The sequence below is a fragment of the Synchiropus splendidus genome, chromosome 7 (assembly GCF_027744825.2).
Source record: "Synchiropus splendidus isolate RoL2022-P1 chromosome 7, RoL_Sspl_1.0, whole genome shotgun sequence".
Lineage (NCBI taxonomy): Eukaryota > Metazoa > Chordata > Actinopteri > Syngnathiformes > Callionymidae > Synchiropus > Synchiropus splendidus.
In genome coordinates this window covers 18,869,186-18,882,631 of record NC_071340.1, presented here as the reverse complement: position 1 = coordinate 18,882,631, position 13,446 = coordinate 18,869,186, and the positions used below count along the sequence as shown (strand labels likewise).

Here is a 13,446-nt window from a genome sequence, read left to right as displayed (position 1 = left end):
TGATAACAATAATAATCAAAATATCAGTAATCAGAGTGTATAGATATATTCTTAGAGCAATTGTTTAAATAAAGATAGTAAATAAATTAGTATTATATCAGGTCATTATAATAAAAGTATTATAATAATCGCAATTATAAAAATATGACAATAAAACAAGTAATGCTAAAATAATAATAATAAGATTGATATTATTATCAGTTTTAAAAACTATTAGTGTGACAATAATATGAGTTACAAAATGTAATATTAATATTTTCAATATTCATAATTGTACTAATAATTAATAAAAACAAATAAAGGCAGTTAACTCTAATCTAATAACAATAATAGCAATGAAATGCATTTGTCTTGCCTTGTGCTCGTTGCCTGATGAAACAACAACTCACTTGAACCTGCCGCGGTGACAGCGGTTCGACCTGTTCCAAGATGGCGGACGTATAGCGCTCGGTGTCTATGGTAACAGCCACGAACGTCGATCGTCGATATCCGATCGACAGACAGCAGCAATCGAAAAATAAACACAACACCGGCTGAGAAACCGAACCCGCGGGGAAGTGGCCGCCGCGGAAGCCTCGGAACGTTATTCGGTGAGCTCAAACATCATGTTGCCGAAATGAGGCCACACGAGCGCTCCCGACTAGTTACTTAGCTAGCGGCTAACCCTGTTTTAACAGGGCCAACCACATGCCTCAGCTACATCAATGCTGTTTTGTTGTTATGTTTTAGTTGTATTTTGCCCTCAACTATTCCATTGCTGTTCCTTTAAGGTCCAGGTGCTTGAGTTCACCTGAGCAGGCGCCATGCTGCAGCATCCACTGGTGGTCACGGCCCGGGTGGACCTGCTGCTCCTTCTCCTGACTCTGTTGTCTCTGTGGACCAGACTGAGTCAGCTGACCTACCCAAACGCTGTTGTGTGAGTGTTCAACGCCCTGAGAAAGCTAGTCATTTGTGATGCTCCTGTTGTGCCTCTAATGTTGTGTGTGTAGTTTTGACGAGGTCTACTATGGACAGTTTGTGTCCCTTTACACCAAAAGAATATTCTTCGTGGATGACAGTGGGCCCCCACTTGGACACATGATCCTGGCATCTGGAGGTAAGTTACCATGTCCAACAACTCAGCAATATCCAGTTAGTGTCTGAGGCCACTCTTGTGCCTCTTCAGCTTACATCGGAGGGTTTGATGGAAACTTCACCTGGAACAAGATCGGAGCAGGTAGAGACTGGCGTGATACTGGAATCATGGCCAGCAGCGAGTGCATGTTTGCATGTGTGTGTGTGTTCACAGAATACCCTGCTGGCGTCAGCGTGGCCGGCCTGAGGTTGCTGCCTGCGCTCTCTGGCTCTCTCTGTGTCCCTCTGGTGTACCTGCTGTCACTGGAGCTCCACCCCTCTCACCTGTCAGCAGTGGGGTCAGCGCTTCTGCTGCTCCTCGGTAACTGGCCACTCTCTTCTTCTGTGTTTGATGCGTCATTGACTTTGATTTTGTTTTTCATCTGTTTGTGTGCAGAGAATGCCCTGATCGTCCAGTCACGCTTCATGTTGCTTGAGTCAGTGCTCATCTTCTTCATTCTTCTCACCTCCTACTGTTATCTGCGCTTCCACAACTCCCCATGCTGGTGACACACACACACTCACACACTCCCTCCAAGCCTCCCTCCAAGCCTCAACTCAGAGTCTCCTTCCTTGCAGCTCCTGGTCCCGGTACTCCTGGCTCCTCCTGTCTGGTGCTGCTGCGTCTGCAGCTGTTGGGTGAGCATCAACCTCCTCTGTGTGACATCCATTCAAATGCGAGTCAAACCTTTCAGTGAATGTTGTGACGCTTTGACTGTGGCAGTGTGAAGTACACCGGCCTGTTCTCCTACCTGCTGTTGGTGGCCGTGGCCTCTCTGCACACCTGGCGGTTAATTGGAGACAAGACTCTCAGTCATGTGAGTCGGGTTTCATGCCATGAGCTTTTCTGTGTCATGGTTTTAATTATGTGTGTGCATGTGTGTGCATGTGTGTGTGTGTGTGTGTGTGGTGAGCGCAGCTGAATGTGTTTTTGCAGTGTGTGGGTCGAGTTCTGTGTCTGCTGTTCATTCCATGTGTGCTGTACGTGTTCTGGTTCTTCCTTCATCTGAGCATCCTGAATCGAAGCGGCCCACATGACCAGCTCATGAGTCCCGCCTTCCAAGCAAGTCTGGAGGTAAGACGCACGCACACTTGTATACACTATTCTTGTGGGGACTTCTCATTGCCATACCCCTTTCCCCAGCCTCTCCCCCTAAACCTAACCATCCAAAACACATGGCTAACTTTAACCAGGAGTCTGAACCAAACTGAAACCCAGTTATAATGACCCAGTTTTAATCCTCAAATTGAAGCTTGACCATGTGGGGATCAGCAGAAATGTCCCCACAAAACAAAAGTTTTCAAGAGTTGGTCCCCACAAGTGTAGCAAAACCAGGTACATATGCGCAGACAGACACACACTCTGCGGGTCAAGTCCCTGAAAGTTTTTGCTTTGATGGGTTCATTCACAGGGGGGTCTCTCCAGGATAACCCGGGGTCAACCGCTAGAAGTGGCTTATGGAAGTCAGGTGACATTACGCAGCTCTGCCTCACTGCCCCTCCCATGCTGGCTCCACTCCCATAAAGCCAACTACCCTGTGAGGTGAGAGTGGAAGACACCAGGGCAGCTGAGTTAACTTGAGCGACAACTAGGGTCTGTGCAGGTATGAAAGTGGGAGAGGCAGCTCCCACCAACAGCAGGTCACATGCTACCCTTACAAGGACGTCAACAACTGGTGGATTATCAAAGAGCCGGGCAGGTGAGCTGCTACTACGTGACAGCTGACTTGGTCAGATGATGACTCTCCATGTTTCGGCGTCTTAAGAAACAGGCTGAAGGTCTCCAGTCCTCCTCGGGTAGTTCGACACGGGGATGTTGTTCAACTGGTCCATGGAATGACGTCACGCTTTCTCAACAGGTAACAGGGGTGTCTCTGTCTGAGGTGACGCTTGCTCTCTCTGCATGTGTGATCATGTCATGTGTGCAGTCATGACGTAGCAGCTCCCATGAGTCCTCATGCCCAAGAGGTATCGGGTTACATCGACTTCAATGTTTCCATGCCAACGCAAAATCTCTGGCGAGTGGTGAGAACACACAAACATAATTTCCTTTGGGATTAATAAAGTTTTTCTGATTCTGAGACAGCTGACCACAACAGTGAGACAGTGACAGCCAGACTGTCAGCTGATTCATTTTGGTTTCAGGAAATCACCAATAGGGATTCAGAGTCGGAGGCGTGGAAGACAATCATGTCTGAGGTGCGACTGGTCCACGTCAACACTTCAGCTTTTCTAGCGGTAACAACAAAGATAAGTGAGCTGTTGTCTTGGTCGCCATGACTAACTGGTGCACATGTGTTGCAGTGTACTGGTGTCTATCTTCCAGATTGGGGTTTTCATCAGTTAGAAATCGCTGCAGAGAAAACACTGAAGTCTTCCAGCGGCTGGTCAGTGGAGGAACATCGCTACGGCACCAGTACGGTATCCATGACGACCACGACCAATCACACTGCGACATGGCGTCAAGTGTAGACGTGACTATTTGACAGGTCAGGAGCAGAAGGAGCGGGAGGCAGAGCTGCATTCTCCTGCTTACATTGACGTCAACAGAAAGATTAGCTTCTGGGCCAAATTTGTGGAGTTGCAGGTGTGGCATCATGAGAGCTGCTGTCTCAGGGTCAGTGCACGATGCCATGTTGTGATGTCTTCACAGTGGAAGATGCTGTCAGTCAAACAGGAGCGCACTGAACACAAGTACAGCTCCACGCCTTTAGAGTGGATCACTATGGAAACCAACATAGTCTACTGGCTCCATCCGTCGACTAATGTCAGTTTCATACACACTCACACACACACACACACACACACACGCACACTTAGGTGGTTAAGTGTGTCTTTGTGTTTTCAGGCTCAAATCCATCTGATCGGGAATCCAGTGTCCTGGTGTTTGGCCCACCTCAGCCTTCTGATCTATATGGTTTTAGCGGCCGTGTACCTGCTCAGAAGGAGGCGGGGCTTCAAGGACATGCCTGATGGTGCGCTCTCACACAGACATACTCTCACACACCGTCATTCCCAACTTCTCACCTGTGTGTGTTTGTTCGTGGCAGAGGTGTGGGATCACTTTCAGACGCTGGGCTGTGTCTGTGTCGGTGGTTGGTTGGTCAATTTTGCTCCATTTCTTCTCATGGACAAAACCTTGTTCCTGTATCACTACCTGCCTGCTCTATGTGGCCTGCACCTGCTGAGCCCTGCCCTTCTGGAGCACGCTCACACACACCTTCTCAGGTAACGCACACACACACATTCTTTTTACACACATCTTTATCTCACGCGCACAAACTAATGTTGATGAAGTCTGTCATCTCACAACCAAGTCAAGAGGACATTTTGTGGTCAGTTTTCACACCACAAAGACATCACCTGAGCTGGTTCCTCATGTGTCAATACTTGAGTAGATTTCCAACTGCAATTTCTCAAATCCAGGAAACGGCACATATTGTATGGTCTTTGCCATGAAAAAGGGCACATGCCATGTGTTTGTGACACAAGGCCCCTGGTTCGTTTGTCTGTCTGCGCCGCAGGGGCACCCTCAGGTCTGGCGCACGTGTCTGCACTCTGCTGCTTTTTGTCATCGTCTTCAAGTCGTATCACAACTTCTGCCCACTGACCTTTGGGAGAATGGAACTGTCAGCCAAGGAGCTCCAAGATCTGAAGTGGAAGAAGGCCTGGGACATCTTGTGTCGCATGAATCGTCCAGTCACATGACCCAAGGAGGGTGGTGTGACCACTTGTCAAACAATAAATGCTTTTTTATGTGTACTGACCAAAATAGCCTGACTTTGTTGGACTCCACTCTTCACCAGAAACAGATTTGGCTTCCTCATTAGTCCTGCATCTCCTTCATGGACCACCACTTCTGTGAAGGTCTAATGGATGTAAAAGAGATTGAAATAGATTTGTACCCATAAACCACGAGACACACGTGTGGTGAGGTGTCTCGTAGTGAAACATAAAAGTAATGTTATGAGAATTGTCTGAGCACGTTGATCTGAGCAACTCTTAAAACTGCAATTGTGAGTCACTGGTTTTGTGCCTCACTCAGCGCTAAAATACGTACGCAAAAGTTCTACACACTTGTAACGTGAGGTTTGAGTCTATACAGAACATACACAGATACAAAAACAAAACTGTTGTATGGCGAGAAGTTGTTTTTTTAGAGAATTAGTTTGGATTGAATTGGATGAGATATCAGGAAACGGGTAATAATTCCAATCCGTGGAATAAATTACTCACTTAAGGAGTGATCTGGATCACTGACTGGATCCACTCTTTTTTGGATCTATGCTTTTCTAGTTGTTGGTGCCCCTGAAGTGTCGCCCCAGCATCCATACCTGCTGTGCAACTGTGCGACAAGGCGCAAGGCCCTGCACTTTTGTAGCATTGACGTTCAGGGAAAGGTCATTTCTCTGTCTGACCTCTACGTCACTCTGGCACCACAGAGCAGTGGCGCTACCTGCGCTGTCAGTGGTACATCTTGCCGCCGGACGCTCGTGGCGCTACAGTTCGGCCAATGCTCCCAAATCACAAGCGAAGAAGAACAAACGGGAACCCACATGACTCGGAAACGCTCCGAGAACCAAATACGTCCTACATGGGAAACGTAAGAAGAACGGTGGCGGGAATCGCTTCCATCGCCGACAAGTAATGTTTCATTTTAATAGTACTGTTGTCTGTGGCACCGAGGAGGCAGTTACCATTACTTTTATCGCGGTGGTGATAAGTAGATCTGAAAAGTCTAGATGGCTGTTGTCTGTGACCATTGTTGTTGTAGATGTTTATTTATTAATTACTTCAGTGATGTATTTCATGTCTTACCGGTCACCAGTCCCGTGACTCAGGTTGTTAAAAGGAAACATTCATATTTTACTTTTATCACGTATTTGCCGGTGCACGTGAAATATTTTCATTTACAAACAAGTAGCAAAGCATCTTCTTAAAGTGAACACGTTATTTGCGTTCATGTCCAACACATACAATGTATGTATATATATATATATATATATATATATATATATATATATATATATATATATATAAACATGATGGTAAAATGTCTGAGCTACAGTTGAAGACGACAATCACCTGTGACATTTTGACTGGCAGCCTTTTCCTTCAAGCTTCCTTCAAAGGTGCTTTCACATTAGGGGTTCTGTCGTCCTGAATAGAGGGATATAATAGATAGTCGAATGCTTTCTTCACCTGGGTACAGCACTTTGTGGCCGACACATGTTCTTTCTTAATGATTTATAAATAAATGTTTTAGTACTAGTAACTCAACCCCAGGCTCCCTCCTGTCCCATGTAAGCACACTGAAGTGTTGTTTCCACAAGACCAAAATCCATGTCAGTCATGATGTCTGAAGTGGATGTCCACATGTCTTCATATCTAGTGTGTGTGTGTGTGTGTGTGTGTGTGTGTGTGTGTGTGTGTGTGTGTGTGTGTGTGTGTGTGTGTGTGTGTGTGTGTGTGTGTGTGTGTGTGTGTGTGTGTGTGTGTGTGTGTGTGTGTGTGTGCGCGCGCGCGTGCGTGTGTGTGTGCATGGCTGCTGTGGGCCTGCTAGCTGGCATGACACTGTGTGCTGAGCTCAGAGTGTGTGTTGAAACTACCTTTAAATCGACAGCTACACCAAACATGACGATTGACACATCAGCTGACTCTCATCCACCCTGACCTCCCAGCCCCTCATTTCACTGGAACCTGCTTTGGAAGTCTATTTCTCCTCACTGTGGCTGACAGCCAAAAAGAGACCAAAAAACATTGACCTCATGACTGGGAGAGTGTTGACGTGAGTGGCAAGTGCTGCGATGAAGGTGTGCGTGCACGTGAAAGCATGCATGCACGTGCATTATTAGTGCTGCTGGTCAGTCACTCAGTATAATGTGAGCAAAGGCTGTCAGACCCTCTGCTGCCAGAGGTGTGTGTGAAATGCTTGAGAACTGACATCAGAGTGAGAAAACCCATCCTCTTGAAGTCAGAATCAGAACTTTGGCAGTGCTGTGTGCCATGAAACGGCAGGCTGCCCAACAGTCTGCATGGAAACAGTTGTGGGCTGGAGCCAATGTTCTGCTCAGCATAAACAAACTGAATTGTTTAGCGTCTGTATGTCTGTGTACTAATTCTGAGCGCGCTGTTCTCACAGACATGAGTGTCTCATTGTCAGAAGAGAGAGACCGACTCCAGCGACAAGTTCAACAACTGGAGCAAAGTTTGGTTGCCAACATCGACCTGATGAGCAGTGAGACAGGTCTGTTCCCAGTGTGTCCTCCCTCTGTCTCTTCGTGTGTTACAAATCTCCTGTGTTTTAGATGAAGACTCGGACGAAGATGACCAGGTGAGTCAATATTTCAATTGTCATCACTGTTGCATTTTGAAAATAATCGAGTGAAATACAATTAAGGTAACAACTAATGAAGTCTTTGTCAGTTGTGACATTGTGTTGCTGCTGGGAGACATGACAATTGTCTGTGCACAGATGCCATCTGGTCTCCTGGCCCAAAGAGACAAGGTTCAGAGTGAGATCCAGGACCTGGAGAACGTCCTTGGAAGTTACAGCCCCGCCTCTAACTCCGGTATCTGCAGAGCGACTTGAGTCCAGTAGATGGTGCTGTTCATTACTTCACATGAACTTTTTCTTTTCTGTTGTTGGAGAAGATGGAGATGATGCTGATGCTGATGATGATGATGATGATGAAGAAGACAGCAACAGTGAGGTAAACAAACACATGATTTTCTCCTGTCTGATGGCCATGCACTGATGTCACCGTGTGCGTGTCTTAGCTGGGTCTGTCTCGCTCCGTGGACTCATGTCTTCAGATGAACCTGGTCTATCAACAAGTCCTCCAGGAGACGCTAAATCAGCTGGAGGTTTTGCTGAGCCAGAACCACCGAGAGCAGGTCAGAACCACCCATGGTGCATCCGAACCACAGACAGCCAACCGGAACCTTGTGTCTGCAGAGGCAAGTGGAGTCGCTGTTGAACGGACCAATCAGGGATCAGCCCCACTCTGCTCAGCAGCAGCCCATCAAGTTGTACCTGGGTCACTTCATGAAGCCCTACTTCAAAGACAAAGTGACCGGCCTGGTGAGTGTCAGTGAGGTCCCCATCTGTGCCATGGCAGACGCTAACTCCTCCATCTTCAGGGTCCTCCTGCTAACCCGGAGAGCCAGGAAAAGAGCCGGCGAACCTCTGGGTGTTTGGACGAGCGACTGGTGAAGAGCAGAAAATGTAAGGGGGTCAGGGGTGGTCACTCTGGCAGCCTGTCCCCTGGGTGAACTGTGCTGTGTGCAGGGGAGAGCTGGCAGAAGACCCTGCTGATCCACGCTGTGAGCAGAGACCATCTTCGCAGGCTGGTCCAGCCCAAACTATCCAAGTAAGTTCAAAAGGAGGAGCTGTTCCGCCCCCCGCCCCCCCAAACTCACCTTCATCTCTTCCTGGTAGGGTGGACTACCTGACGCAGAAGCTGACTGCTGTTGTGGAGGCAGAGCGCCCCCCACTGAGACTTCAGATTGAAGCTCTGGAGAGAGAAGTGGACCTGCTGAGGTAGGCAGAACCAGAACATCTGACTTGCTCTAGACTACGACCACAGCTGAGTGTGGGGGGTCCCGGCAGGCAGCAGAACCAGGAAGAGCTGATCGGAGATCGCTACTGCGATCATGACTGGCAGAAGATCTCCAACATTGACGTAAGAACGTTCTCCTGTTCGCCTTTGCTCCTCCACTTCCCCCTTCCACTCTGGTCACACGAGCTTCTGCTCCTTCAGTTCGAAGGCAGCCGACTGCCAGGCGACCTGCAACTGTTCTGGCAGAACTTTCTTCACCCATCCATCAACAAGACCACTTGGAGCCGGGATGAGGTGCAGAAGCTGAAGGAGCTCTGCAACACACATCAGGAGAGGCACTGGGAAGAGATCAGCCAGGAGCTGGGGGTGAGTCCCAGACTGGTGGTCCGGGTTACATGAAGTCCCCGGCAGTGGTCAGCACTCTCTTTTCCTTGTCCTCTCACAGACCGGGAGGACGGCCTTCATGTGTCTTCAGACCTTCCAGCGTTTCGTGTCAGACTCGCTGAAGAGAGGCGCGTGGACTCCAGAGGAGGATGCACAGCTGCGACAGCTGGTGGACAAAATGAGAATTGGAAACTTTGTCCCCTACACTCAGAGTGGGTCTCTGACCGGAAGCAGGTCGTGGTGGGTCCTGGTCAAAGTGGTTTTTCATTGTGAATCTGTTTTCTTTAGTCAGTTACTTCATGGAGGGCAGAGACGTTAGCCAACTGGTCTACAGGTGGAGCCATGTTCTGGACCCGAACATCAAGAAAGGACCATGGACCAAGTTTGAGGATCAGGTGAGTCTGCACAATGACTTTCTGCTGGATGATCTCTTGGTGGTTCTGGCCTGGTGGGTGCCTGTCCCACCATGAACATAGACATGGTGTCTAGTCTGACCACAAGATTCCTGTCATCCTCAGTGAGCGATGGTCACTTGACCCTTGTCTGAGGACAAATGTATTTCCTTGTACCTAAATCCTGGTCAGACTGGACCACGTGCATGGTTTTGCCCTTGTTTCTGATCTCTCTCTCTGTCTGTTTTCATCTGTCTCACCCAGCAAATTGACAGTGCTCTATTTCAGTGATACATAACCAGAGGGCCGGGGCCCATGGTCGGGCCGCGAGCGCCTCCCTGAGGGCCGTTAAAAGTTTTTTTGTTTTACACCTTTGGGCTGCGAGACGTTCAGTTTTAATACTTTTGCCACATATGGTGGCGGTGGTGTGTCACTGAATTGACTTGACAGCTGTAAGTCTGTGATAGTTACCAACTATGGAGAAGAAAGTGATGGCGCCCTCAACAGTAAACACTGTTCATGAAAATTAATGACATTTAATGGCGATACTTTGGAGTTAAAAATGTTTTTTATGATATTTAGACATGGTTTTATTATAGTTATTTTATTCAGAATTCTTTTCAGTTTTTCCCATTTTTTTCGATAGTTTGCCTGAGATTAAATAGGTTAAGAACCCCTGCTCTATTTGACAGCTGCTCCTCCGGGCTGTGTCCCATTATGGAGAGAAAAGCTGGTGGAAGATCCGAATGGAAGTCCCGGGTCGCACCGATGGAGCGTGCAGAGACAGGTGCGCTACTGTCTCACATCAGGTCTGCTCAGGCTCTGGTCTGACTCACTAAACTCATTCTCCCATAGGTACTACGATTGCTTGAAAGCTGGAACCAAGAGAGGACCATTTGACCACCAGGAGAGGGCGCTGCTACTGAAACTAGTGAAGGCTCACGGTGTGGGTGAGTGACCGGTGATCCACCTTAGTGGATGTGGACCTGTTGACGGTCGCTGCTGTGTCTTCAGGTCGGTGGGCCAAGATCGCAGCAGAAATCCCCAACAGAAACGACGGTCAATGTCTCAAAGCCTGGAAGACCCTGAGCCGCACCGTTGACTCCCAGGTACCTCCGGGTCATCACCTGACCTCACCTGTCAAGCCTCCACGGTTTCCACCATTTGACCTTCTCCTCAACAGTGCTGGAAGAAGAAGGCGGTGCATGGGAAAAATGGAAAGAAAAGGAAACTTAAAGTTGAGGAGAGTGAAGAAGAGGAATGTGAGGAGGAGGACGAGGAAGATGAAGAGGAGGTGCCATACATGGACAGTGATGAAGAGCAGAAGAGCAGCAGGAGCCGAAAGAAGCCGCTGAATGAAAGGGAGGATCAGGAGATGTACCAGGTGCCTCGACTCCTGGAGTGGATCCCCCAAGATCAGCCTGAAGAACTCTTCCAGCAGGTGGAGCTATCCTCTGTCTCCAGCGGCCCGGAGCGGGAGAGGAGCACACTGGCCGGTCAGTCTGGACGCTCGGTCCATGTGGGGCCGTGTCCGCAGGAGGTCAAGTGGGCGGGGCCAGAAACTACGTTGATGCAGATGCTGACTGCGCAGAAACTGCAGAGGCAGCTGGTCACCAAACAATCCGGGTTGAAGCAGGCCATGCTCTCTGTCGTCCTGCCATGGGTCGGGAATGTTCTGTTCCCCCTGAAGACCCAACTCACTGCTGCGGATCTGGTGAGGGAGGAGACGCGGCGGAGCATTCCTTCTGTGACTTTCTTCCGCCTCCTCCTGCAGCTGATGAGTGTGGATACAGTGGGTTGCAAGGAGGTGATTGGGCAGAGGAGCTCGGGCCCTGCGCATCCAGCACCTCCAGATGCCGCCGCCATCAAGGCACCAAATCCCAAAACAGTGAGAGGGATGTTGCAGGCACAGAGGGACTGCAAAGAGAAGCAGGTGGTGCAGGACAAGGCAGCTCCGGTCTATGTGAAGTTGCTCTCACCGCCGCATCTGTCAGCAGCTCCTCTTCAGACCTGGATTCTGACTCCACCCACCACGCTCCTGCCACTTCCTCCTTCCACCTCCTTGTCAGCCAGTCAAGGTCCAGCTAGTAGTCCAAAAAACGCTCCTCTTGTATCTACAACTTCACCTCCCGCTTCTACAGCTTCTCCTGCGCTCAGAACATCTTCAGAAGAACCAGTCCCTTCCCACCTTCATCAAGAACAAACAACCACCTTAGGCAGAAGACGCGTCCGAAAAAAGACCCCGAAAGCTCAGGACTTTTTACAGGTCAGATCTCTCCACCCATGAGTGTTGACTTGCCATGCAGCTTAAGAACACTGCCTCCAAACTGATAAATGTCTCTCTGGTTTCAGAGTCAAACCCGGAAAAAGTGCTCTGGTCGTTCAGGTCCAGCGAGGAGCTCCAGAAACCAGAACCAGCGTGGAAATGTCTTTCCTGCTCCTCTCCGAGGAAAGCAGCTTCTTCTGCCTGTAACTGCAACCCGGCCTGTCACCATGGTTCCCAGCTCTTCCATCCTGGTCCTCCAGCCCCCTTCCCCTGCTCCTAGACCTCAGAGCTTGGGGGTCCAGACTGCTTGTCCACTCAGGGACTGTCTCAGTGGAGATCCCACCCTGATGTTCATTGAGTCCAGGGAGGAGGTGCGCGCCTGGCTGACTGGTCCGGAGGCTGTAGCTGTAGCAGGCCTCAACAAAAGACTCCCATACCTGCCTCCCTGTCTCAGCAGTCTGAACATGCTCAGTGAGCTTCTGCAGGCCAGGGAGTCCCTCATCAGGTCATCTGCGCTTCTTTTGTGTCCCACCACGGGACCTGAGCTCACCACACCAGACATGGCCAAGACCCCTTTACTGCAGAAGGAACAGTGTGATTCTAGAGCATCAACTGAAGACTCAGGTAATGACAATCTGCTTGGTATTGATAGTCCTCGGCCAAACCATCATAAATAACCTTCTCGTTTCCTCAGTTGTCCAGCACGAGGAGGTGGCTGAGGAGCAGGTGGACGCTATCCGTCTCCTAGTGAAGGAGAGATACGCAGGAAACCCAGCGTACCAGATGTTGAAGTCCCGCATCCTCTCCTGTCTCACCCTTCCCAGTTTGCTGGCGACAGTGGCGCCATTCTCAGAGAAGGCGAGGTCAGTGGACACAGATGGGGAGGAGGAAGGGGAAGAGGAGGAGGATGAGCAGGAGGAGGACATACTCAGGACTAAAGAGACAAGAGGTGAGTCCTGAACGGAGCCGACCAGGACTTGGTCTCGCCAAGTCGGACAGCTGCAGTCCAGACCTAGTCTTCCTTAACACAGCAAAACGTGTGTGTGTAGGAGCAGCCTGGGCCTGAGAGAACGTGGACCCTGACCTGACATGTGGAACAGCAGTCGAAGGGCAAATATCATGGAGAGGAAAGTTGTTGATTTATTCACTGTCTTGTTGACGGAAGACTGCAGCTGGTTTTTAAACAGTCCTGTGACTGTAGGCCCTGGTCCTCGTCCTGGTCCTGTGACATCACATGGGCTCCGCTTCTCCAGGTGTCTTCTGTGCTCAGACCTCGGTCCCCTCACTCATTTTATGTTGTTGAAGTGGAATTAAAGTTTTCTTGTGTGCACCTGCTGATGATGCCGAGTCCCTCTGTTTAGTTTCCAAATGGTATATCAGATGAAAGCTAAATCAGATCCCCTGAGAAGAGGGTGGCCGGATGTGAGCTCTCCAGACCAGTTGAACTTCATGGATGGTTAAGTCCGGAAGGCTGGAGCTGGTAGGACTGATGAGGCTATGTTTCCACGGTGATGGCACCAGTGAAAAGGACTGGATGTGAGAAACTTCACACCTATTGAAACCACCAAAAGCACACTGCGCATGCGCCACCCAAGCTTTTCCGAATGGGTCTTATTAACGTATCAGATGCCTCAGTTGGTAATTGCCGGTAGCTCCGCCTCCAGAATAGTTCAGTAGCCGAGAAAATTATTAACCGACGGAAATGGTCATCTTTCTACGAAGGTACAAG

At 49.4% G+C, this 13,446-nt stretch overlaps 2 protein-coding genes across 6 annotated transcripts; both read left to right on the top strand.

Annotated features, from left to right (window-relative positions):
• The first annotated feature begins 444 nt into the window (after positions 1-444).
• On the top strand, positions 445-4,969 carry pomt1 (protein-O-mannosyltransferase 1). Of its 2 annotated transcripts, none has more exons than XM_053870259.1 (20): positions 445-590; positions 771-916; positions 990-1,096; positions 1,166-1,216; positions 1,289-1,435; positions 1,511-1,619; positions 1,693-1,752; positions 1,838-1,931; positions 2,033-2,188; positions 2,526-2,656; positions 2,718-2,813; positions 2,886-2,972; positions 3,042-3,138; positions 3,259-3,351; positions 3,418-3,529; positions 3,603-3,700; positions 3,767-3,880; positions 3,962-4,088; positions 4,164-4,341; positions 4,638-4,969. In XM_053870259.1, the coding sequence occupies exons 2-20, from the start codon at positions 804-806 to the stop codon at positions 4,819-4,821; spliced, it is 2,154 nt and encodes a 717-aa protein (XP_053726234.1). In that variant the 5' UTR covers positions 445-590; positions 771-803; the 3' UTR covers positions 4,822-4,969. The 2 variants fall into 2 exon arrangements, with proteins under 2 accessions (XP_053726234.1, XP_053726233.1); XM_053870258.1 differs by having other exon boundaries at positions 2,880-2,972; positions 4,638-4,966.
• Positions 4,970-5,647: 678 nt separating this feature from the next.
• snapc4 (small nuclear RNA activating complex, polypeptide 4) lies at positions 5,648-13,052 on the top strand. Of its 4 annotated transcripts, none has more exons than XM_053870372.1 (21): positions 5,648-5,757; positions 7,256-7,360; positions 7,422-7,447; positions 7,589-7,685; positions 7,768-7,826; positions 7,894-8,010; positions 8,072-8,197; positions 8,257-8,341; positions 8,405-8,486; positions 8,555-8,656; positions 8,726-8,798; positions 8,877-9,041; positions 9,121-9,271; positions 9,348-9,454; positions 10,144-10,238; positions 10,307-10,401; positions 10,466-10,560; positions 10,635-11,717; positions 11,804-12,341; positions 12,412-12,666; positions 12,767-13,052. In XM_053870372.1, exons 2-21 carry the CDS (start codon positions 7,258-7,260, stop codon positions 12,781-12,783), a joined length of 3,471 nt encoding a protein of 1,156 aa, XP_053726347.1. In that variant the 5' UTR covers positions 5,648-5,757; positions 7,256-7,257; the 3' UTR covers positions 12,784-13,052. The 4 variants fall into 4 exon arrangements, with proteins under 4 accessions (XP_053726347.1, XP_053726346.1, XP_053726349.1 ...); XM_053870371.1 differs by having other exon boundaries at positions 7,765-7,826; XM_053870374.1 differs by lacking the exon at positions 5,648-5,757 and having other exon boundaries at positions 7,343-7,360; positions 7,422-7,513.
• The last annotated feature ends 394 nt before the right edge of the window (positions 13,053-13,446 follow it).